Source organism: Apium graveolens, chromosome 1 (assembly GCF_009905375.1).
Source record: "Apium graveolens cultivar Ventura chromosome 1, ASM990537v1, whole genome shotgun sequence".
NCBI classification, from domain to species: domain Eukaryota; kingdom Viridiplantae; phylum Streptophyta; class Magnoliopsida; order Apiales; family Apiaceae; genus Apium; species Apium graveolens.
In genome coordinates, this window is record NC_133647.1 from 163238004 (window position 1) to 163260477 (window position 22474).

The window sequence follows — 22474 nt, forward strand, 5'->3', positions numbered from 1 at the left end:
AGAAAAGGAAGAAGAACCCTTCCAAGAAGAAGAAAGTAGGTGAGAAAAAGCCGGTTCCACCAAAAGCTGAAGACCCCAAGAGCAAGGCTATTTGCTTTCACTGTAACAAGGTGGGGCACTGGAAGAGGAACTGCAAAGTTTACCTTGAAGAATTGAAGAAGAATAAGGGTAGTAAGACTACCGCTTCTGATTCAGGTATGCTCATGATCGAAGTTAATATGTCACTAAGTCAAATTTCTACTTGGGTATTAGATACCGCCTGTGGTTCTCATATTTACAATTCGTTGCAGGGACTAAGGAGAAGTAGGACTCTTGAAGAAGAGGAGGTGATTCTACGGATGGGAAATGGAGCAAGAGTTGCTGCTGAAGCTGTAGGATCATTTCATTTACATATGCCAACGGACAAGACTATTGTTCTAAATAATTGTTATTTTGTTCCCTCGATTGTGAGGAATATTATTTTTATTCCAAGTTAGACTTGGCTGGATTTTCGTTTTTTATTCAGAATAATAAATGTTCAATTCTTAGAGATATCGTTCTTTATGGAAGTGGTATTTTAAACAATGGTCTGTATGTATGTGACGTAAAGCATAATTTATTACAAATTGAACATACTGATAAAAGAAAAAGGGATGATGAAAATCTCACTTTCTTGTGGCACTGCGGACTTGGTCATATTAGTGAAAATAGACTGCGGACATTGCATAAGGAAGGGTTACTTGACCCCTTTGATTTTGAATCATATCCTATATGCGAGTCTTGTCTATTGGGTAAAATGACCAAATCTCCATTTAGTGGACATGGAGAGAGGGCTGCAGATTTGCTAGGATTGGTACACACAGATGTATGTGGACTAATGTCTACGCAAGCCATGGGTGAATTTTCATTCTTCATTGCTTTCATAGATGATCGTCTAGATTCAGATATGTGTATTTGATGAAACACAAGTCTGAAGCCTTTGAAAAGTTCAAAGAATATAAGTATGAAGTAGAGAAACAACCAAACATAGTATTATAACTTTTCGATCAGATCGAGGTGGTGAATACTTGAATGGAGAGTTTCTAGCTTATCTCAAAGAAAATGGTATTGTCTCCCAGTGGACTCCTCCATATACTCCACAGTTGAATGGGGTATCTGAAAGGAGAAATCGAACTTTGTTAGACATGGTTCAGTCCATGATGAGCTATGCGAATCTTCCAGTATTCCTGTGGGGTTATGCATTAGAAACCTCAGCATATTTACTGAATAAGGTGACTTCCAAATCTGTTCCTCAAACTCCATATGAGATATGTAAAGAAAGGAAACCGAGTCTTAAACACGTTAAGATTTGGGGATGTCCATCTTATGTCAAGAAAGTTGACCCAGATAAGCTGGAAGCTCGATCTATAAAATGTAATTTTGTGGGATATCCTAAAGAGACTTTAGGGTATTACTTTTATACCGATCATCGGGTGTTTGTCTCCAGACATGCTACCTTCTTGGAAAAGCAGTTTATCCTTGAAGGAAATAGTGGGAGCAAAATTGAACTTGATGAAGTTCAAGAAGCACAAACTACTACGGATCAAGTGGAAACACCTGTTCAAACTGAACAACCTTCTGTGGAACTACCCATTCGTAGGTTAGGGAGAGTGTCTCGCCAACCTGAGAGGTATTATGTCCTTGTCATTGAGAATGACAATGAGTTGTCAATCATTGATGATGACGACCCTGTGACCTATAATGAGGCTATGAGTAGTGTTGACTCAGAGAAATGGCATAGTGCCATGAAATCCGAAATGGAATCTATGTATACCAACCAAGTACGGACTCTGGTTGAGGCGCCTGAAGGTATTAAGCCTATTGGGTGCAAGTGGGTATACAAAAAAAAAATTGGAGCGGATGGGCAGTTGGAGAACTATAAAGTCAGGCTCGTGGCAAAAGGATTCAAACAAAGGCAAGGGATTGACTTTGATGTAACTTTTTTGCCTGTAGCCCTGTTAAAATCAATTTGGATTTTGCTTGCGATTGCTGCTTACTACGACAATGAGATCTGGAAAATGGACGTGAAAACGACCTTCCTCAATGGGAAACTTGAAGAGAAAGTGTATATGACACAGCCAGAGGGTTTTCTTTCCAAGGGAAATAAACACCTAGTGTGTAAGCTGCTGCGAACCATATATGGTTTAAAACAAGCTTCTCATAGATGGAACATCCATTTTGATGAGACAATCAAAGAGTTTGGTTTTATCAAAAACATAGATGAACCATGTGTCTACAAAAGTGTTATTGGGAGCGCGGTAACATTTCTTGTATTGTATTGAAAGAGGAGATGTCAAGAGAGTTGACACATATAACAACATAGCAGACCAACTCACAAAGCCACTTTCTCAAAGTCACTTTGATCGTCATAAAGACAAGATGGGTATTAGATACCAGAGTGATTGGCTTTAGTACAAGTGGGAGATTTAAAGAGATGTGTCTTAAGTCCAATCATGTATGATAATTTAGGAATAACTTTTATATAATATGTTTTGATTTCATTGATTTTAATAAAAGACTTGTTTTGGTTTTATTGTGGGCTTTATCTATTTAAGTGTTTAAATAAGATATACCATAATTTAGTGTAAAACTTTTTATGGATTATGATGAGATCATAATAATGAGACCTAAAAGATGATAACTCTAAACTTAAATATTTCCTGGTCGTAGGATTACTAACTGGTAATTAGTAATCCGCAAAGATCGGTACATACTATGCTTGCTTCATTATGAAGGATGTCTGTTCTCATAGACATTTGTGTGGTGACACTATAGCTAATATGTAGGTGCTTATTATAGGATAAGGTCACTGAATACGACTCACACAGCTGAACAACTGATGGAGTTCACTCACGTGTCAGCATGTGTTCACATAATGATAGTTGTATAAGTATCCTTAGACTTGAGGTCATCATAGTCATCTTGTGTACAATGAACTATGCTTTGGTTTAGTTCTTAGTCTCTAGGAACAATTATAAGGGCTCTACTGGGTATAGGAATTTGTACACAAAGATAATGTATGATCAATAAAGAATCTACCCCTTCCAGTGAAGGAACAGAATGTTCAATGCTGATCCACTTATGCTAGTTCAGAAATCTCTGGCCAGAGTGAATGAAATTAGAAAGGAGTTTCTAATTTACATTAAATAGAACTAAGCATAGTGAATGGGAAATCAAATGATTAAATAAGATAGGCTTGACACAAGTTCCATGCCTTGTATTTAATCATGACATTGCAGGGTAGAAGGAATTGATTGTACGGTAACTATTCATTGAATAGGTTCTTGGTATTTCAAGCAGTGAATTTGTATTATCCGGATAGTCGCGATATGCTGAGAAGTATCCCTCACGATATGGAATAAATATGATTAATTTATTAATTAATCATATTTAATGAATTAGAGAATTTATATAAATAATGATAAAATAGTTTTTTTATTATTTATTTCTAGTACCGGCTTAATATTGAACCTACAAGGTCACACCACAAAAGAGAATGATTTAATGGTGGAGGAATTAATTAATAATGGCTGGTAATTATTTATTTTTGAAATTAATAATTAATTAGAAAATTTAATAATTGATTAAATGAGATTTAATTAATTCTTAATATTATTAATTAAGAATTTAATTTTGGAAATTAAATCAAGTGAGAGAATTATTTTTCTAAAGTGTTTAGAAAAGGGATTAATGATTAAAAGGTGTTTTAATTATTAGTTAATTGGTTAATAATAATAATCAATTAAAGGGTTAATAATAATAATTTTTTATGGAAAATTTTAAGCTGAAAATTTTGCCTGTAAATATACTATTATAAACCCTATTTGCCTCAACCCAAATAATTAACCCTAATTCTAAAGTAGAACAAGAGGGAGGCAACTAATTCTCTCAACCTCTTCCTCCTCCATTACATTGATCTCTTGGTGGATACCGATGGAGTGCTTCACACTTGAGGAGCAGCTGCTAGGGATCTCCGCTCATCGTTCTTGGATCGCTATTAAAGACCTCCATCTTTCCATTACCGTAAAGCTTCTTAAGGTAAACATACTGAACTACGAATTAAATAATATTTTTCGCATGGATCCTGTGGAGGGTTTCGGTTTTTTTTTTAAGATTAAAATTTACGTTTTCGTTGCGTTTATGTGCTAAAAACCCTTCAGGGTGCACATGAGACAAAGTGTTGTGCTTCCTCCTTATAGTTGACACGGGCTAAAATACAAACTATTGTGTGAAGTAACTCAACACAAGTGTTTTTATATAACACTATGTTGGCTATACCCAGTTGTGAGTATTATCACAACATGTTTCCAAAACAAACATTTGTGTGAAAACTATATTACAACGGATTCATTGGGCAATTCTATTGTCTCTAGCTTATTATTACAATTGTTTTTGGAAACAAAACATTTGTGTGTAATACATTAGGCAATGGTTCTCTTGTTAAAAATTATGGCGTGAAGGACTTGTCCACAACCTTTTTTTCCTTTAAAAATCGTTGTCTGATTCTTATGTTACGATACTTTAGTTGTCAATTAAGCATTTTTTAAACTTCAAACCCACAATGGGTGATTACAAATAATATTAACCAGACTGTTGTCTGATACAACTTATAACAAGTATAAAATAATAACAAAGCATAACTAACATTAATATATTAACCAAGCATTCAGAACATAATTCATACAAAAGATTCACCAAACACAAAATTCATCTGACAATAATCCCAATTCATCCAAAATATTACCACCCCCTATTTCACAAAATATTCATCATAAATTGGATCCCATAACAGAACAGTTCTACTTCAAAATCTAGTTACTTAAACAACCCCAAAATAGTTCTTACTTACACAACCCCCAGAATAGTTCTACTTCAAGAGCTAAAAACCCATAAAGCCCAAGCACCTAAGTGTGATACTTCAGGAAGAACTTTGCCCATGCATCCTTAATGTCATTTATATCATCTTCGGTGAAACTGTTGTTGCCCCTCTGAAGCCACTGAAAAAATTTCAATTTCAGTGAAAGTTAGATTTTACTAGAAAATTGAGCACAAAAGAAAATAAGTGCGCCGTAAAGAAAATAAGATCTATTTTACCTTTGAGCAGAAATCAAATTCCTTATCTTCACATATTTCCCTCATATAGAGCATCACAAACAATCCACAATCCTTGCTTTCATTCTGGACCGAAACTCCCTGAAGAATATAAATTTAGACATTTACATGTAACATGGTACACTGAATTAAAACTGTTAACATCGATGCTTTAAAAAAACATACCGCCAAATTCTCCCAGACTATTTTTCTCTTTAACATCTTTCTCGCACTATCCTTGTACAGTTTAATGGAACTTAAACAATATATTAAAAAAAATATATTAGCAGCTACTCGTCCACTTTCATCCATTCTGAATTTGGTAAATAAATAAATTGATTGCTAAATAAGATAAGTATTATGCGTTACTCACTTGTCAACCACCTCCATCCATTCTGAACTTGCAATTCGCCGCTTCAAAGGGTCCAAGTGATAGACTACTTGTGCATCTGGATTGACAACACTCAAAACCCAATGATTCCTAGTAAAATGATGAACAAAACATAAACATATATTACAACAATGCAGACTTGTGAAATTACAAGTTAATAGAACATTTTTTTTCTTTTAGTTAATTAATAGGCTGTTTTTAGTATATTGGGCAAAAAGTAAATTAAAAAAATACACATGCATGATTATATGGCAAAAGAAAGCACTGCCCTTTCTTAGCAGTTTTGAATCTATAAGCAAGAGCACGCGACCTTTCTGCAGCAGAACCACAAGATTTAGCGCCTATTGTGCCAGGGTCAACAAAAGCTACCATATGTGTCATCTTGTTCCTTTTCAAGTTTTCATACAATAAACTGCATTAAAAATGTAGCAGTAGTTAACACATACATTTATCGTATTCAATATCATTGATAAACAATTATAAATTTAAACTTTGACACTTACTGAATGTAGATGCAAATGATAGAGGCTGATATTTCACCTCTAGTGCACAAAGCGTAGACATCTGATAGAAAGAGACAATACTTTTTGGTTGAACCCAAAGCTTCTTGGGACAATTTAAAAGAGGTTGTTTGATCATTACTTAAGGCTTCATTTTCCCAAATCCATAGACATTTTAAAGCATGAAGATAATTTGGACCCATTTTAACCACATACTCTTCGATACAATCCTTGACATGTTTCCATTTCTTTACAGCACTTTTCTTCCCTCCCTGAAAAGGAAAAATGAAAACCAAATTAAAGGTGAACAAACACGTACAAAATTAGATAATATTCTCTTATAGATTTAACAGTTAGAAAAAGTTTAACCTTTTTCGGTTCTACCATCGGTGCAACAGATGTGTTCACTTCTAGTATAAGGTCTCTTGGCCAAGCTATGTACTTTCCAACCGCTTCATTTACAGTTTTGATTTCATCCCCGACTGGAACGGGAATTGCAGCAGATCCACTGACTACACGAGTGATTGATACTCGTGCATTTTCTTTTGCGAGTGGCAATCCGTGCATAATTTTCTCCCCACCTAAAACATCATTTCCCATTATTGTATAAGCAACAACATTGTATGGGGTCCCAACGGCTAACATCCACTCCAAAGAACCTACTTCAGTCTCAACACCCTTTTTGACCATAGTCTCCACCTCAGCTCCAACTTGGTCAGCATCAGCTCCAAATTGTTCAACATCAACTCCAATTTCTTCCACATCAGCTCCAGCTTCTTCCACATCTTTCACTTCCTCATTATTTTCTTTTACATTGTTATCTTCATAAGTTCCAACTTCTTCTTCACACATTCAATCCCATCTAAGGTCTTCAGAATGCCATCTCCACCCTTAGAACAACTCCCTTGCTGTGAATTAATATTTGGACTGCCCTCGGGCCTTACATTCTTTACCATAAAACTTGCTTTAACTTTTCTATTTCAAATGTCCAAAATGCATCTCTTTGTTTCAAAATATTGTTCGTCTCCTTTGCCAAATACTTTTGAACACTCTCTTGTATTCTCCCATCCATGGTCCTTTTCTTCCTTTGTCTTGGAAGATTAAAGTAGGTTGATTGTTTTACATGAACCCCTTGTCCACGTACTCGTCCTTTGTGCTCCGCGTTACCGAGCACTTTTGCCAAAACATCATCAACACCAGAAACTGTCACTTCTCCTTCACGGACTGCCTTTTTCATCTTCGCCTACAAATGATCAAAACATAAAAAAAGTTAAATAATATACAACTAGTTAGATAGTATCTTGCAGCCTATGTTCCATTCAAAAAGAAAGGAAAGACTTACAATCTCTTCAGCAACTTTTTTAACTTCTTCATCCTGAAAATTTCCTTCCTCAACTTGACGCGCTCGGACCCAAGTGTCTAACTTATCTATCTCTGTGGTGGGATTAGATTCAGTCTGCATGTACAAGAATGTTTGAAAGCAACAATATTACTAACAATGCCTTGGCAATAACTAGGAAATAAAAGAAGTAGAGGTTTCGTGATCGCTAACCATTTCTTGTTCTAGATTGGCATAACCTTTGCGAGACATACAGTGATTATATTTATTCAACTCCCTTCTTCTTGATTGCTTATCATGAATTTCCTATACAAAAGCCTTCAAGTGTTAGCAAAAAAGATGCTCTATTCAATAATTGCTAAAAAATCACAAAATTGATAACATAAATAGTGCAAAAAATATAGTTACCAGAAATTCATTTGTTGTGCGTTGTGCAATGAACATGTCCCAATGAGCTTTCTCAATAAAATTGTAATCTTCTGGAGGATACTTCAGCGCCTCAGGTTCTTGAATATAAGGCAATACATACTTTCTAGTTAGATTGCTTTTGAAATCCCGCCACTTCTGGCATGCAGAATTTAACAACAACTTTTGGGCTGAAGGGGGTACTTCGAACGCCATCTCCATGAGTAACAATTTATAAAATTTTATGAGTAACCAGCCGTATAGTACTGTATTTGTATATAATTAAGTAGTGAGATGAAATATTGTACCTTCACACAATCCCATATCTTATTTTTTGTTTCTTTTGGAACTAACTTCCACGAGGAATACATAATTGGGGACTTAGTTCTTGCAAGAACCCCAATATAAGATTGCATCTCCGTAGCTGTATCACCATACGGCTCACCTTTCCCATTGAATAAGACCTCATTTTTTATGCCCAAAATTTTTCGTCTAACAATTATGTGCATTGTCACAGGCCCACGTTTCAGCTTGCTTTTTAACGGATACAGGGGAAGAATTGTTTGTGCTAGGATGTGTCTCCATCGACTGATTCTTTTTCAGCGTCGTGATAAGTAACTTGGCTGCTCGTGCATAAGGAGCAGATTTTGTCCTCTTGATTTTGTTCAAAGGGGCCATAATCTGTAGTAACAGAGCATGTATTAAAATCATACAAGAATAGTATTGTCCTGCATACTAGAAAATTACAAATACCCAAATAGTACTAAAAATATTGAGACATATATTCAAAATAAAAATAATTATAAAATATTAAATTAAAAACATGAAACCCACAAATAGAGCATGCATATAAAACTCACAAATATAGCATGCATATAAAATCCACAAATAGAAAATTGAGGCATACATGCATACTAAAAATCAGAAAACACAACAGATTCAAAACTCAACGACCCATAAAAAGATTCAAATCCACAAACCCTCTAACCAAACCCATCAAAATAACGAAACCCACAAATAGAGCATGCATATAAACCCACAAATGAAATCCAAAAATAGAGCATACACATGAAACCCACAAATATAGCATGCATATAAAACCCACAAATAGAAAATTGAGGCATACATGCATACTAAAAATCAGAAAACACACAAAAAGATTCAAAACTCAACAACCCATAAAAAGATTCAAATCCATAAACCCACTAACCAAACCAATCAAAATAACGAAACCCATGCATGTTATAAATGTATTCATCAAAAAATTAAAAGAACACAGAAAACAAAACGAGACTAAAATGAGAAAGATGAGGGGGAGAGAGAGAGGGTACCTAATTGGAAACGAGAGAGAATGGAAAACGAGAGAGGGAGAGAGAGCGAGAGAGGGAGATTATAAAGGGGGGAGTAATTGGGTAATTGGGGGAGGGTCGACCTAATTGAGGTTTTTGGGGGGAGAATGGGTAAATTTTTGAAATAATTTGGGTTTAGGGGGGAATAACTGGGAGGGACGTAGAATTGGAGAAAAAAATAGTTAAATTATTAAACAAAAAAATATTAAATATAAACTATAAGTAAAAAAACTAATATTTTGAAGAAAAAATTAAAAGAAATATAATTTGTAGTTAAATTATATTATATGGTTGAAACAAGATTAATAAGTTGACCTGGTTAAAATGGCATTAGTCGGTAAAATTGGTTTTTAAAAAAATTAATTTAATATTCTTACAAGAAACGTTAAAATTATTAAAGGTGAAAAAATGATATAAATGAGTCTAAATATTATCCTTTTTCGATATTACTAATCGTATTGATTACCAAATATTATTTTTCAAATCGAACTGCATATAATTAAGAGAATCAGTTGTTGGTATATATATAATTGGTACAATGTGCTTTGAACTTATATGGCATTGATGAATAACATGTTCATGTACTAATGAAGATTTAAATACATCTCATAAATAGATACATAATATTTTTCACAATACTTACATTGTGTATTAATATTGCTTATACAGTATGTCACGATTTCACATCACAGTTCGCTAACCATGTCCTATATTCACAATATCATAAAACATGTTTAACTTATTCGCTAAAACATATAAGTAGAGTAGAATATATCTACATTATACTTTTTTATTAAATAGGTATCATCCGTAATTTATCTGTTGGAGTAATCAATTGATAATATAATTGGTACAATGTGCTTTGAACTTATATGACATTGATGAATAACGTGTTCATATACTAATCAAGATTTAAATACATCTCGTAAATAGATACTCAAGTTTTTCAAAATACTTACATGGTGTATTAAAATTGCTTATACGTGAGGGTATGTCAAGATTTCACATCACAGTTCGTTAACCATGTCCTATATTCATAATATCATAAAACATTTCTAACTTATTCCCTAAAACATATAATTAGAGTAGAATATATCAACATTATACTTTTTCATTAAATAGGTATCATCCGTAATTTATTTGTTGGAGTAATCAATTGATAGTAGAATTGGTACAATGTGCTTTGAACTTATATGACATTAATGAATAACGTGTTCATATACTAATCAAGATTTAAATACATCTCATAAATAGATACTCAAGTTTTTTACAATACTTACATGGTGTATTAAAATTGGTTATACGTGAGGGTATGTCACGATTTCACATCACAATTCGCTAACCATGTCCTATATTCATAATATCATAAAACATGTCTAACTTATTCTCTAAAACATATAATTAGAGTAGAATATATCTACATTATACTTTTTCATTAAATAGGTGTCATTCATAATTTATTTGTTGGAGTAAATTGTGGTCAATGTTCAAAGATTGATAATTTCACTACTACCATGGTATGATAACAAGTCAGACAACGGTTTTCCCCATAGACAACGTTTTATGCTTATATAATCGTTGTACTAGGGGTTGTCATACAACAGTTTCAAAATGTTAAGATTTTAAAATTTCATTATTTATGTTAATCATTATGTCATAAGTTGTTAGACAACAGTTTCTCAGATAGACAACGTCTTATGATTATTGAACTGTTGTACTATGTTTAGTCACACAACATATTGACGACTTCATTTTCAAAAACCGTTGTAGATATAATATGAATACAATGGTTTATTATTACTGTTAAAATGTTGTGTAGTTAAAATTAATATTTAACGAAACAAAACTATGAGATTATATAATTTGACGAACCATTATCTCAGAATTAACGAGTTTTAACAAATATTTATAAATAAATATTTAGCGAAATGAAAACTAAAAAAATCTAATATCACGATATTAATGAAATTTTAAAAATATTTATTTTGAAATAACGAAGGTTTACTATTGTATATATGTATTTAAAAAATTATATTAAAAAACTAGCAATATTAATTAATTATCAAACTCTAAAAAAGTAATCCACGTGTTTTAACAATCCAATATTATTTAATTATCGAAATGTAAAAACTAATTAACGAGTTTTAACGAGTCAATGTTACTTCTTCATTTAATAATTAAATAGAAAATTAAATGCTCGGTCGTGAATCTTTGTCTGAACTCCATCTCCATTACTCCATCTCCATTTCTTCATTTCTTCCTCTACCTCCGTCATCTCTGTCTCTACAAGGAAGAGCTAATTTTATCTCTGCAAGGAAGAGTTTCTTTCATCTCTACAAGGTATTTTCACTATTTTTATGAAATTAGGATGAAATTAGGGTTCATAAATTCCCCCAAATTTTGAAACTTTGAAATTAGGTATATATCGCCTACATATGAGCTCATTATCTTAGTTCACATTAACAAGGAACTATTATATGCTCATTATCTGTGAAATATTCTATAAAATTGAACTTTAATTTTACATTACTAATATTATGATTATTTTATTCTTAAATTATACTTCTACTTGCTTATATGCTAGGAGTTTTTTGGTACAAGAAAAGTTTGATTAGATTTTTAATTAACAGTATAGTGGAAGGCTCTGAGAGTTTTGCATACATCTCATCTCATCTCATCTTAGGAAGATCCTACAAATTTTAATTAGACAATGCATATTGGTAGCATCTTGTGTTTTTGATTATATCTTTCGATCAAGACACATGTTGATCAAAAGTCATTCACAGGGCATGTGCTAATACAATGTGTTTGTACAAATCAACAACATGGGATCCAACTAATATAATGACCAAAATATATTTCTAACTTTAATATCCAACTTAGGGCCTGGTGTTCTGTTTCAATGTCCTCATATCCAACTTGTGTTTACTTGGTGGAACATAATTTTGACATATGTTAAAATTTGAAATTTTAGGTTGTGTTGCCTATTTTGGAGTAAGGATAGATCATGGATGAGGGCTGATAGAAGAACACAAGAATTTAAACTAGGTGTGGAAGAATTGTTGAGGTTTGCGTTATAGCATGGGCATGATGTAAACAAAATTAGTTGTCCATGTGTACAATGTGTACACAGTAAATCATGGAAAGCTCAAAAAGTGAAAGAACATCTTTTCCAATATGGTATCGACGAGACCTGCACGTGATGGATTTGGCATGGAGAGAATGATAGAGAACAAAGTCCAATTACCGCTGAACAAACCGATAGTTCATAATCTGTGGAACAGATCCCCATAGAAACAGATGGCGATGATGATGTGTCCCTGGATTCCTCAGATTTTTGAACCATCTGCAATCTGAAAATGAACCGCTATATCCGGGATGTCGAGGATTTACTAAGATAAAGGCTTTAGTGAAATTGTACAACTTAAAAGCAAAATTTGAAATGTCTGATTCGTGTTTCTCTGAACTGCTACTTGTAGTTGGGACAATGCTTCCAGAAGGTAACTGCCTTCCTTCTCCTTATAGTGAGGCTAAGAAAATCTTGTCTTCTTTAGGAATGGAGTATGAAAAAATACATGTTTGTCCGAATGACTGTCTTTTATACCGTGGTGAGATAAATGAAGACGAGACTAGCTGCCACATTTGTCAAGCCTCTAGATGGAAGAAGAACAAAAATGGAGATGAAATTGAAGGCATTCCGGCGAAGGTTCTTTGGTATTTTCCTCTATTACCGCGATTGAGAAATTTGTTCAATTTACCTAAAACGGAAAAGGACCTGACTTGGCACCACATGGAGAGAGTCAAGGATAATAAAATTCATCATCCGGCAGATTCAAAAACATAGAATGAAGTTTATGAGAAGTGGCCTGAATTTGCTTCTGATTCCAGAAACCTGCGGATGGCTTTATCATCTGATGGGTTTAATCCTTTCCATGGAAAAGGAACGGATCACTCCTCTTGGCCTGTATTGCTATCAATTTACAATCTTCCACCATGGCTATGTATGAAAAGGAATTATATAATGTTATGTTTACTGATATCCGGACCGACACAGCCCGGAAATGATATTGATGTGTTTCTTCAACCATTGATAGACGATCTGTAGAAATTATGGCATGGAAAGCAAGTGTATGATGCATATAAGCGCGAGTCCTTTGTATTGAGAGGAATATTATTATGGACAATTAGCGACTATCCTGCCTTAGGTAGCTTGTCGGAAACATTGTGAAAGGCTATAACGGTTGTCTAGTATGTGTTGATCAAACAAAAGCTACTAGGCTACCTAATTACCGAAAGACAGGAGTTATGAGGCATCGAAGGTGGTTGACACGTGACCACCCATATCGAAAACAGAAAGCGGCTTTTGATAACACTATTGAGAAGGGTTCTGCACCTATACATTTAACATGGGAGGAAGTGTTTCAAAGAGTACAATATCTACAAGACCATGTCTATGGTAAGACACAACGAAAACCTGGACGAAAAAAAGGAGATCCTCGACCAGTTTTGAAGAAACTTTCCATATTTTTTCAAGTCGAGTACTGGAAGTTCTTGCCGGTGAGGCATATCCTCGATGTCATGCATATTGAGAAAAACATATGTGAAGCTTTGATAGGTACCTTGCTAAATATACCAAAAAAGACAAAAGATAAGGAATATGTTCGTCTTGACATGGATGCAATGGGAATAAGATTGAATGTGAGGCCCGAAACGGCATGGAAGAAGGAGAAATTACCGCTGGCATTTTGGAATTTGACACATTCTGAAAAAAACTATTTGCTCATCATTTTTGGGAATGAGTTGCCTGATGGGTTTTGTTCTAATATTAGGAGCTTGGTATCGATGGAAACTCTCTGACTTACCAGAATGAAATCCCATGACTGCCAAATGATTTTGCATCACCTACTCCCAATTGCAATTCGATCGACACTGCATAAAAAGGTTAGGGACACCGTTATTAGATTTTGTCTGTTCTTTAATGCTATTTGTAGCAAAGTTATTGAAGCCGATAAATTGGAAAAAATGCAGTCTCAACTAATTATAACAATTTGCCAACTTGAAAAATATTTCCCCTTCCTTGTTTGACATAATGATTCACCTTTCGATTCATCTTGTGCGAGAGGTTGAGCTATACGGGCCAATTTTCCTTAGGTGGATATATCCGTTCGAAAGGTACATGAAAACATTTAAATGATATGTAAGGAACAGGGCTCGCGCGGAGGGTTGTATTGCTGAGGCATATATTGTTGAGGAGGCAGTTGAGTGTTTGGTTAACTTTGAGAAATCGACTGTCGGGGTTCCAGAAAATGGCAGATGTACAAAGGATACAATATGCAGACCACTATCTGGTGTAAGAATGATCACCCCGAGCAACAAAGATTTGCACCTTGCGCATTTGTGTGTCCTACAAAATAGTACGGATGTTGTGCCATATTTTGAGTAAGTATTTTTATTATCCTTCGTGCGTAATTTAGTTATAACCATACCTATATCATAATTCTTTACATCTGCCATTTTAATTGTAGTGAACACTTGTCATTTTTGATGGACTAATTTCCGGAACGTGGAAATGACGAAATCTGGCTAAAGAATAAGCAAAATGAAACTTTCCCAAAATGGTTTAAAGAAAAGGTTTTACGTTTGTTTAATTGTTAATATTCAGTCATTTACCTCCATTGTTATTATTGGAAACCTTGCAAATTATGTGTAATTTCATTTTTCACAGATTGTATCAAATTTACTAGATGGAGAGGAGGTACCGCAACATATAAGGTGGGTCGCAGACGGGCCTAAGAACGATGTGCCTACATTCAGTGGCTACAAGGTGCATGGGGTTACATTTAGCACCAAGTCTCATGATGATGCGCATCATGTTCCGCATAGTGGAGTGTTTGTAGATGCTCACACAATGGTTATGCAGGGTACGGATAAAAATATTCAGCATACATCACATACATACTACGGTGTTATAAAATTTATATGGGAGTTGGACTATAACAGCTTTAGGATCCCTCTTTTTCTCTACAAGTGGGTGGATATGAACAGAGGAATCAAGGTCAATGAATTAGGATATACATTAGTTAATTTGAATAGGCCTGGTTTTTTTAATGATCCATTTGTGTTGGCAACACATGTTAAGCAGGTCTGTTATATCGACGATCCTCTTGAAAAATTATATTCCGTGGTGTTGAAATTTCCCGAAAGAAAACACTATGATGATAGTGAAGATGAAAATGAGGGATCCGTGGAAGTAGAGCTTGGGTCTGAGTTTTTTTTATGCCCAACTTACCAGATGATGATTTTGATGATGATGCTAGTTACATCAGGGATGTAGATGACCAAATTCAACTAGATTGATTTTTTTTATATTTCATTATTGCTATGTATAACTTTAAAATTTTGGTTTGGTGATGTTTTTTGTTCATGATGGTTGTTATGTTTTCTCCAAAGGCATAATATGTTTGTTTTCCTATCCATTAATTGTTTGGCAATGAAAGGGATGCACTCTTTCTGTCAATTTTTTTAAAAAGATATAGTGGTATAGACAAGTGTTTTATATACAAAATCTTTTCTGAATATTTCATAAACAACAAGGCAAAAACGGTTGTGTGATTAAAGACAACACTTCCATGACTGTTGTGTGATATGTTAAACACACAATGCAAACACAACCAATTGTGTGAAACGGAATACAACAACGGAAATATAAAACCATTGTCTCATATTTTACAATGGTTTTATATTTTCATTATATGAACCATATTAAAACAATAGGTTTTACAAATTATTGTGCATTGTTTAACAACAGTTTTCTGAACTATTGTGTGAAATATCTACCAACAACAATTTTTTAAAACCATTGTCTCATGTTTTACAACGGTTATTTTTTCGGTTGTATAAAACATATGAAGACAATAGTTCTTAAAAACTATTGTGCAAACTCCTTTTTTGGTGATTTTTTTCACAACGGTTCATAAAACCGTTGTATGAATCTGGTTTACACAATGGTTATTGGCGGGTAAAATAAAACTATTGTCTGTTATTTCGGGACAACGGTTTTTTTTCATCTGTTGTCTGACAAGTGTTGTCTGATGCTATTTTTCTTGTAGTGATGTGTAAGTTAGGATAAGTGTATATTTGATGTATTAAGGTATGACTAACGAGACCATTGGAGATTATCAGAATGATGAGGAGAAAAATTAGAATCATATTTGATTTCGCAAGGATATGGATGTAGAACTTGGAGCTGAGTCTTCAGAGCATTTGGGGTAAAGACGATATTACCAACACCATATGTAAATTTTGATGACACGAGCCTTGTTACCTGTAGTTCTGTGTAGGTTGCCCATGAAGGGGCATCACATGTGAGAACCATAAAGTCTAATTATTAATATACAGTTGAGGTTATTGACCCAGACTAGTTGAAGGTGTCATTTTACCAATGAGAAGGTGAATATCGTATTAATAACGAATTCAGCAGAGGTAGTGTCTGATATACCCTTGAGGATTTTTATTCCCATTAAGGAAGATTTGAATATGATATACAAATATCATCGTAAGACAAGTACACTACATAATATTATTAGTACATTTAACATGTAAGGATATGATGGTTTAGATTAAAAATTAAGAGTATCGATAATCGATGGCATGTCTATAATTAAATGGCGTAAGATTTTAACGAGCGATGGTTTGATCTTAGAAACTTTTTAAAAGGGATAGACCAGTGAGTCCAGAGTAGAATTCTTCGGTAGATACGATGTCAGAGGCTACGTATATATACTCATAGACCTCTAATATAGTCAGTAACGTATGTTCAATTACACACACATGCCACTGAACTTATGGACTGCATTGAGATCCCTAAGAGATCTCTTTGATTTGTTCCCAAGGGGAACTGGCCACTTATAGTTAGTAACGGATGCGTGTAGCAGGCAACTATCGGCTTAACAAATGTTTTTAGAATATTTATGAGTGAGGTCTTTGAGGTAAAACACCGGAATGAAAGATATACGTGTGATAGTCAAGTTAGTAAGCTATTTTAAAGTGATGATGAAAGAGAAACTATTTGAAACATGGAATTACGAAGAAGAAGAGGTGGGATCATCCTCAGATGGATAATGATGAAAGTTAGGATAATCAGTGAAATATTTTGGCACCTACTCACTGTCACGTTACTCCCTCCAAATTGTTGATCATTCGTATTGTCTTGATAAGTCATATCAGGCAATCATTTTCGTTCCCTACTTTGAACTTCTGATGTGACCATCTTGAATAGTCTTGCTCCGCATCAGGACTTGTTCAATTCTTTTAGTTAATCCATGAACTTTCATTCATAGATTATGATCTTTTTGTTCGACTCAGAGCTATTTATACTTCATTTCAATTATCCAAGAGTTTTTTTTCATATATATATAAATTTTCCCTCAATTCATCGATGGATATTCATAATGAGTATCTTCAATTGATTCTTCTTTCTACTTACTCTTCTCAGTCGAGATTGTAAATATCTAACAAATTGTTAAAAACATGGATGATCTAATATCCATATATTCCTCGGAATTCTTTTCCTCTAATCGGGATGAAATTATATATTGAACTTTGAAATCATAGTAAGGGTATCAATTTGATATTGGTATTCCGATTCAATTCTATTTAAAGATCTGATAAAGTATGTGAACTAAGGCACCTATGAGTGTACCCTTTATTTGGAAAGAAATATTTGATAAAAGGCTATCGATTGTTTTGATGCCAAGACCACTCGATTCAAAGTTATAATTGTCTTTCTCGGCCCAAATTTAAAAACTCTTTATTTTAAAATCGTCATCTAGGTAGCCACAATTTCTTTAGTGGTTACGATGTTGAGATTTTTTACAAACAAACTGAAATATGCCTAGTTTCATATGTTCTCATGAATGACTAGTTAATTGTCCTAACTAGTCAAAATTTTAATTAATATGACAAAAGCCTAGCTAATCGTCCTAGCTAGTTGCTATGGGTCAAACCAATTGTGCTGGCCATTTTCTTAGCCGGTTGATAATATTGCTTGATATGGACTAGTTATTATTTTGCTAGTTCCACTTCCAATAAAATTCTGATTATTCCATAGTGCATTATATATGCCAGATTTAATTGTTGATGAAATTTTCAAAGAATGATTTAATTGAGACCTAACTAGGTCGCCCACTCAAACGAGAATTCATATTCAGTTTTATGAAATATTTTGTTCATAAACTATTTTATTCTTTCGTTTGTATAACGAATATCCAACTAAAATTACAAAGTGATTGAAGAACAATATACTTCCTAATTTATTAATCATTGGATAAAATTCCTTCTTTCAAAATAGCACCTCTTAGAGACCTCAATGGTTAACCTTTGGTTGAGGATGTCATTCGATATTTCTTTCATTATTCGAGAAGAAAAGTATTCTTTTAATGGGAAAATCTTACAAGTATCATTCGTATGATGTTATTATTCCGCAATCATAGCTTTCAATGGATATTCTCCATAATATCACAATATAGAATTCTAAGGACATGGAAGGATAATCCTTGTTATATTCTTCCTTCCAAGTTATAAATCTTCTGAGTGTTGCGACTCTTTTATTCAGAGCTCATTATTTGTTTAGATTGTATAAATTTCATCGATATCGTGAAAATCTTTTTCCAAGGCTAATTGCCTTCCCAATAAAGAGAGGTATAGTTGAGAACCGATTGTTGTAATATGAGACTGAAAGCTCAGTGCTATGATGGTGCAATCGGAGCATCGTGAGGAGTAAGTTATTTTAAAAGAAGAATACCATGTTTAGTTATTATCATAAGTATCTTTAATATGGTTATAGAAGAACGAAAATAGGGATACGACGTGATTAGTGAGGTACACTTATATGAAACATTATCGGGAATGGTGCTAATAAATTCGGGAAAAACCAAGCATGTATGCATTTGAGGAATAAGATTTTCAAGAATTGAAGGCAAAGTTAGTAGCAACCCCGTGCTAGAATTACTCGACGATAAAAATAGGATATTGCGTGAAGTCTAATAATATGTCTACGCAGCTTAAGGACCGTGACATAAGGCTCTCTAATAATAATCTAGAATAATTGTGATAAGGTTCGAACTGAAAGGGACAAGGAGTTTACTTATGAGAAAATTTTGGAATTTTTTTTACACTGAACACGAGATAGAGGCTATAGTCAAATTGATCAAAGGCCATGATTGAGAAATATATTATCATCAAGGAAAAGCCAATGTGGTGGCCGACACTTTAAGTAGTAAAAGATATATTGAGGATGACAAATCTCAGAATAACTGACGAGAAGGATCGTATGAAAAGAACGCTTTATCACTTAACAAAAAAACTTAAAGATGCCTAAAAACATAAACGGGTATTAGTCGTGACAGAATATGAAAGGGGATGTCATCGAGCGGCCGCCAAGGAGCTTAGCGCCCGCTCAGGAGAGCTAAGCGGCCGCTCAGGGCGCGGCTGGTCGCTGATTTCGCTGAAAAAGCCTTTTTGGAGTGGAATTTGACGATTTTAAGGGTCCAGGTCCACTATGGGCGTATATATACTTAAAAAAGGGTTTTCATCATCCGGGAAGATTGGGATACCAAGAAGAAGACCTAGAAGCACCGAACAACTCTTGAAAAGAAGATCTTGTTTTCAACTTGTGATTCTTTGAATTAGTTGTAACTTTGGATGCTCGTTTTTGTTCTTGTTGAACCTAGATCTCGTTTATTCGTACTTTAATCACTATTAAGTTTATTAAGACCTTGTTTTATACCATGATTTCATTGGAAACCCTGGTGACGATGAGTTCGATTATGAACTAATCGTTGTCATAGGATTCTAGCGGATTTACTTATGGATTTCAATAATTAATTTGTTTCGATATCTTGGTGTGTGGTGATTGATTAATATCCTAGTATTGGTTGTGCTTATTCGTCTTATATGCGTAGCTAACATATAAGATAATGTGTTAATCTCTATTGAAGAGACAGTGAATATAGAGGTTTAGAACTTGCCATGCTAGCATAGGTTCATGTATGTGTATGCATGATTCGTAGGTAACTCTAACAATTTTACTTGCCCTATGTAATCATTATGGATAACTTGTGCTTAAACCGTTATGTTGTCAAATTATAGACATATAGGGTCTCAATATAATTGGTGCCTATTCAGCTTCTATCTCTTTTGTGGATTTCTGGTAGAATGGTACTCGTGCAATGAAAGTTGGCGTTTATCAGTTTCGTGTTATCGGATTAGTGTCATTATCATCACATGCTAAGGTTAAGAACAATAAGGCTATTGAATGAAGTATTTAATGAAGTTAGAATCCCATGTTTGTCATATATAGTAATTCAACCTCAATTCTCTTAGTTAATGTTATTTAGTTTAATCTCTTAGTTTAATAAAAACCCAATTTGTTATTTGTCTTAGCATTGAGCGATAACCATACATTGTTGCATAGGTGCATAAATTGAACTTAACCTAAACCATTCTCTGTGGGAACGAATCTGATTTATATCTTATACTAATTGCGAATGCGTAAACTTGCGTGAATATTAGCGCGTGTATTCGCCCTAACAAGTTTTTGGCACCGCTGCTGGGTACTCGGTGTTTATTTTTAGTTTATATGCTTGTCATCAGTGGTCGTTAAAGTTCACTGACTCGGATTCTTTTACTTTCACGGTTTATTTGTTTGTGTTTCAGGTACTCATTATAATGTGAGATCCAGCAGCACGAATGAGAGCCTTGTTGGATTTTTCTCAACCCAAGATCAATGACATTCAATCTAGCATTGTCCGGCCAGCTATCACAGCTAATACCTTTGAGATCAAGCCTGACATAATTCAATCGGTACAGACTTCAGTCCAGTTTGGAGGTTCTCTAACGGAAGATCCCAATACACACATTAGGGATTTCATAGAGATCTGCGACACCTTCAGGTTCAACGGTGTTTCTGAAGATGCTATAAAGCTGAGACTATTCCCATTCTCTTTAAAGGGACAAGGCTAAGAGCTGGTTACACTGTCTACCAGCTGGTTCGATTACTAAATTCTTGCTCAGAAGTTTCTTACTAAATTTTTCCCTATGGCGAAGACAACTACAATTAGGAATGCTCTTACTCAATTTGCGCAACAATCAGGAGAATCTTTATATGAAGCTTGGGAGCGCTACAAGGAGATGCTTAGGAAGTGTCCTCATCATGGAATGCCTGATTGGATGATCATCAATTGTTTTTTATAATGGGTTGGAGCACAGTCCAGACCCATGCTCGATGCAGCAGCAGGCGGAGCATTATGGGCAAAGAGCTATGAGGAAGCTTATGATCTAATAGAAATGATGGCTGCTAATGAATATCAGTATCCAACCCAGAGATATCCAATGGCAAGGTAGCAGGAGTTCTTGAAGTAGATACAGCTACGGCTATCACTGCTCAACTAAAGGCGTTGTCTATAAAGATCGATTCTATGGCTAACTATGGTGTTAAACAAATAATTAGTGTTTGTGAGCTGTGTGCAAGTCCGCATGCAACGGAACAATACGCTATATCTAGTGATTCAGCTCAGTTTGTGAGCAACTTTCAAAGATCGTAACAACCAGTTCCAGACACTTATCATCCTGACAACTGGAATCATCCTAACTTTAGCTGGAACAACAATCAGAATGCGATGCAACAGCCATTCTAGCAGTTTGGAAATAAGCTGTTCAACGCTCCTGGTTTTCAGCAACAACTCCAACTTCAACAACAAACTCATGTTGCAGGTCTATCTTCGAATGAAAAATATGAATTGGAGGAGTTGAGGCTTATGTGCAAAAACCAGGCTCTTATATGCCAAAGCCAGGCTATTTCTATCAAGATTCTGGAGAACCCAATAGGGCAAATTACTAATGCCTTATTGAATCGACCACCAGGAACACTTTCTAGTAATACAGAAGCCAATCCAGGAAAGAGGGAAGTTGAAGAACATGTGAATGCCATCACCTTAAGGTCTGGAAAGGTCGCAAGCCCCAAAATTCAGCAAGACGAAGAGCCTGAAAAATCTCAAGATTCAGAAAATGCAGTTGTGGCTGAAGAGGATGTGCAGAAGGAAGTAGAGGTGGAACCAAGGAAGACAACTGTGGAACACACTCCTCCTGAGGGTAATACAGGGGAGAAATAGATCTATCCTCCACCTCCTTTTCCAAAGAGGCTGCAGAAAAAAAGCCTGATAAGCAGTTTGAGAAGTTTTTGGAGGTGTTCAAGAAACTTCATATCAACATACCTTTCGCTGAAGCTCTTGAACAGATGCCTAGCTATGCGAGGTTTATGAAAGGTATTCTCTTTCAGAAAGTGAAGCTCGATGACTTAGAGACCGTTGCTCTCACGGAGGAA

The 22474-nt window shown here is 34.6% G+C and overlaps 2 protein-coding genes and 1 non-coding gene across 3 annotated transcripts; 1 reads left to right on the forward strand and 2 right to left on the reverse strand.

Annotated features, from left to right (window-relative positions):
* Nucleotides 1–4922: 4922 nt before the first annotated feature.
* LOC141709393 (uncharacterized) lies at nt 4923–6852 on the reverse strand. Its single transcript, XM_074513010.1, has 7 exons — nt 6370–6852; nt 6004–6272; nt 5766–5912; nt 5483–5590; nt 5296–5365; nt 5113–5211; nt 4923–5015 (listed from the first exon to the last, which is right to left on the reverse strand). Exons 1-7 carry the CDS (start codon nt 6850–6852, stop codon nt 4923–4925), a joined length of 1269 nt encoding a protein of 422 aa, XP_074369111.1.
* A 5683-nt stretch (nt 6853–12535) lies between these two features.
* On the forward strand, nt 12536–15427 carry LOC141709409 (uncharacterized). The gene is made up of 3 exons (XM_074513011.1): nt 12536–12799; nt 13303–13929; nt 14819–15427. Exons 1-3 carry the CDS (start codon nt 12536–12538, stop codon nt 15425–15427), a joined length of 1500 nt encoding a protein of 499 aa, XP_074369112.1.
* Nucleotides 15428–21204: 5777 nt separating this feature from the next.
* On the reverse strand, nt 21205–21311 carry LOC141681241 (small nucleolar RNA R71). The gene has a single exon (XR_012558687.1). It is a non-coding gene; the product is annotated as a small nucleolar RNA R71 (small nucleolar RNA).
* Nucleotides 21312–22474: the final 1163 nt, after the last annotated feature.

Coding starts and splice junctions, on each gene's coding strand:
- LOC141709393 (XM_074513010.1), bottom strand. CDS start 6,852: ATGTGTGAAGAAGAAGTTGGAACTTATGAAGATAACAATGTAAAAGAA. Junction 5,591..5,765: donor AAAACTGCTAAGAAAGGGCA/GTGCTTTCTTTT, acceptor TCATTTTACTAG/GAATCATTGGGTTTTGAGTG. Junction 5,212..5,295: donor TAGTCTGGGAGAATTTGGCG/GTATGTTTTTTT, acceptor TATATTCTTCAG/GGAGTTTCGGTCCAGAATGA.
- LOC141709409 (XM_074513011.1), top strand. CDS start 12,536: ATGTCTGATTCGTGTTTCTCTGAACTGCTACTTGTAGTTGGGACAATG. Junction 12,800..13,302: donor TTGAAGGCATTCCGGCGAAG/GTTCTTTGGTAT, acceptor TGCCTTAGGTAG/CTTGTCGGAAACATTGTGAA. Junction 13,930..14,818: donor GTTCTAATATTAGGAGCTTG/GTATCGATGGAA, acceptor CATTTTTCACAG/ATTGTATCAAATTTACTAGA.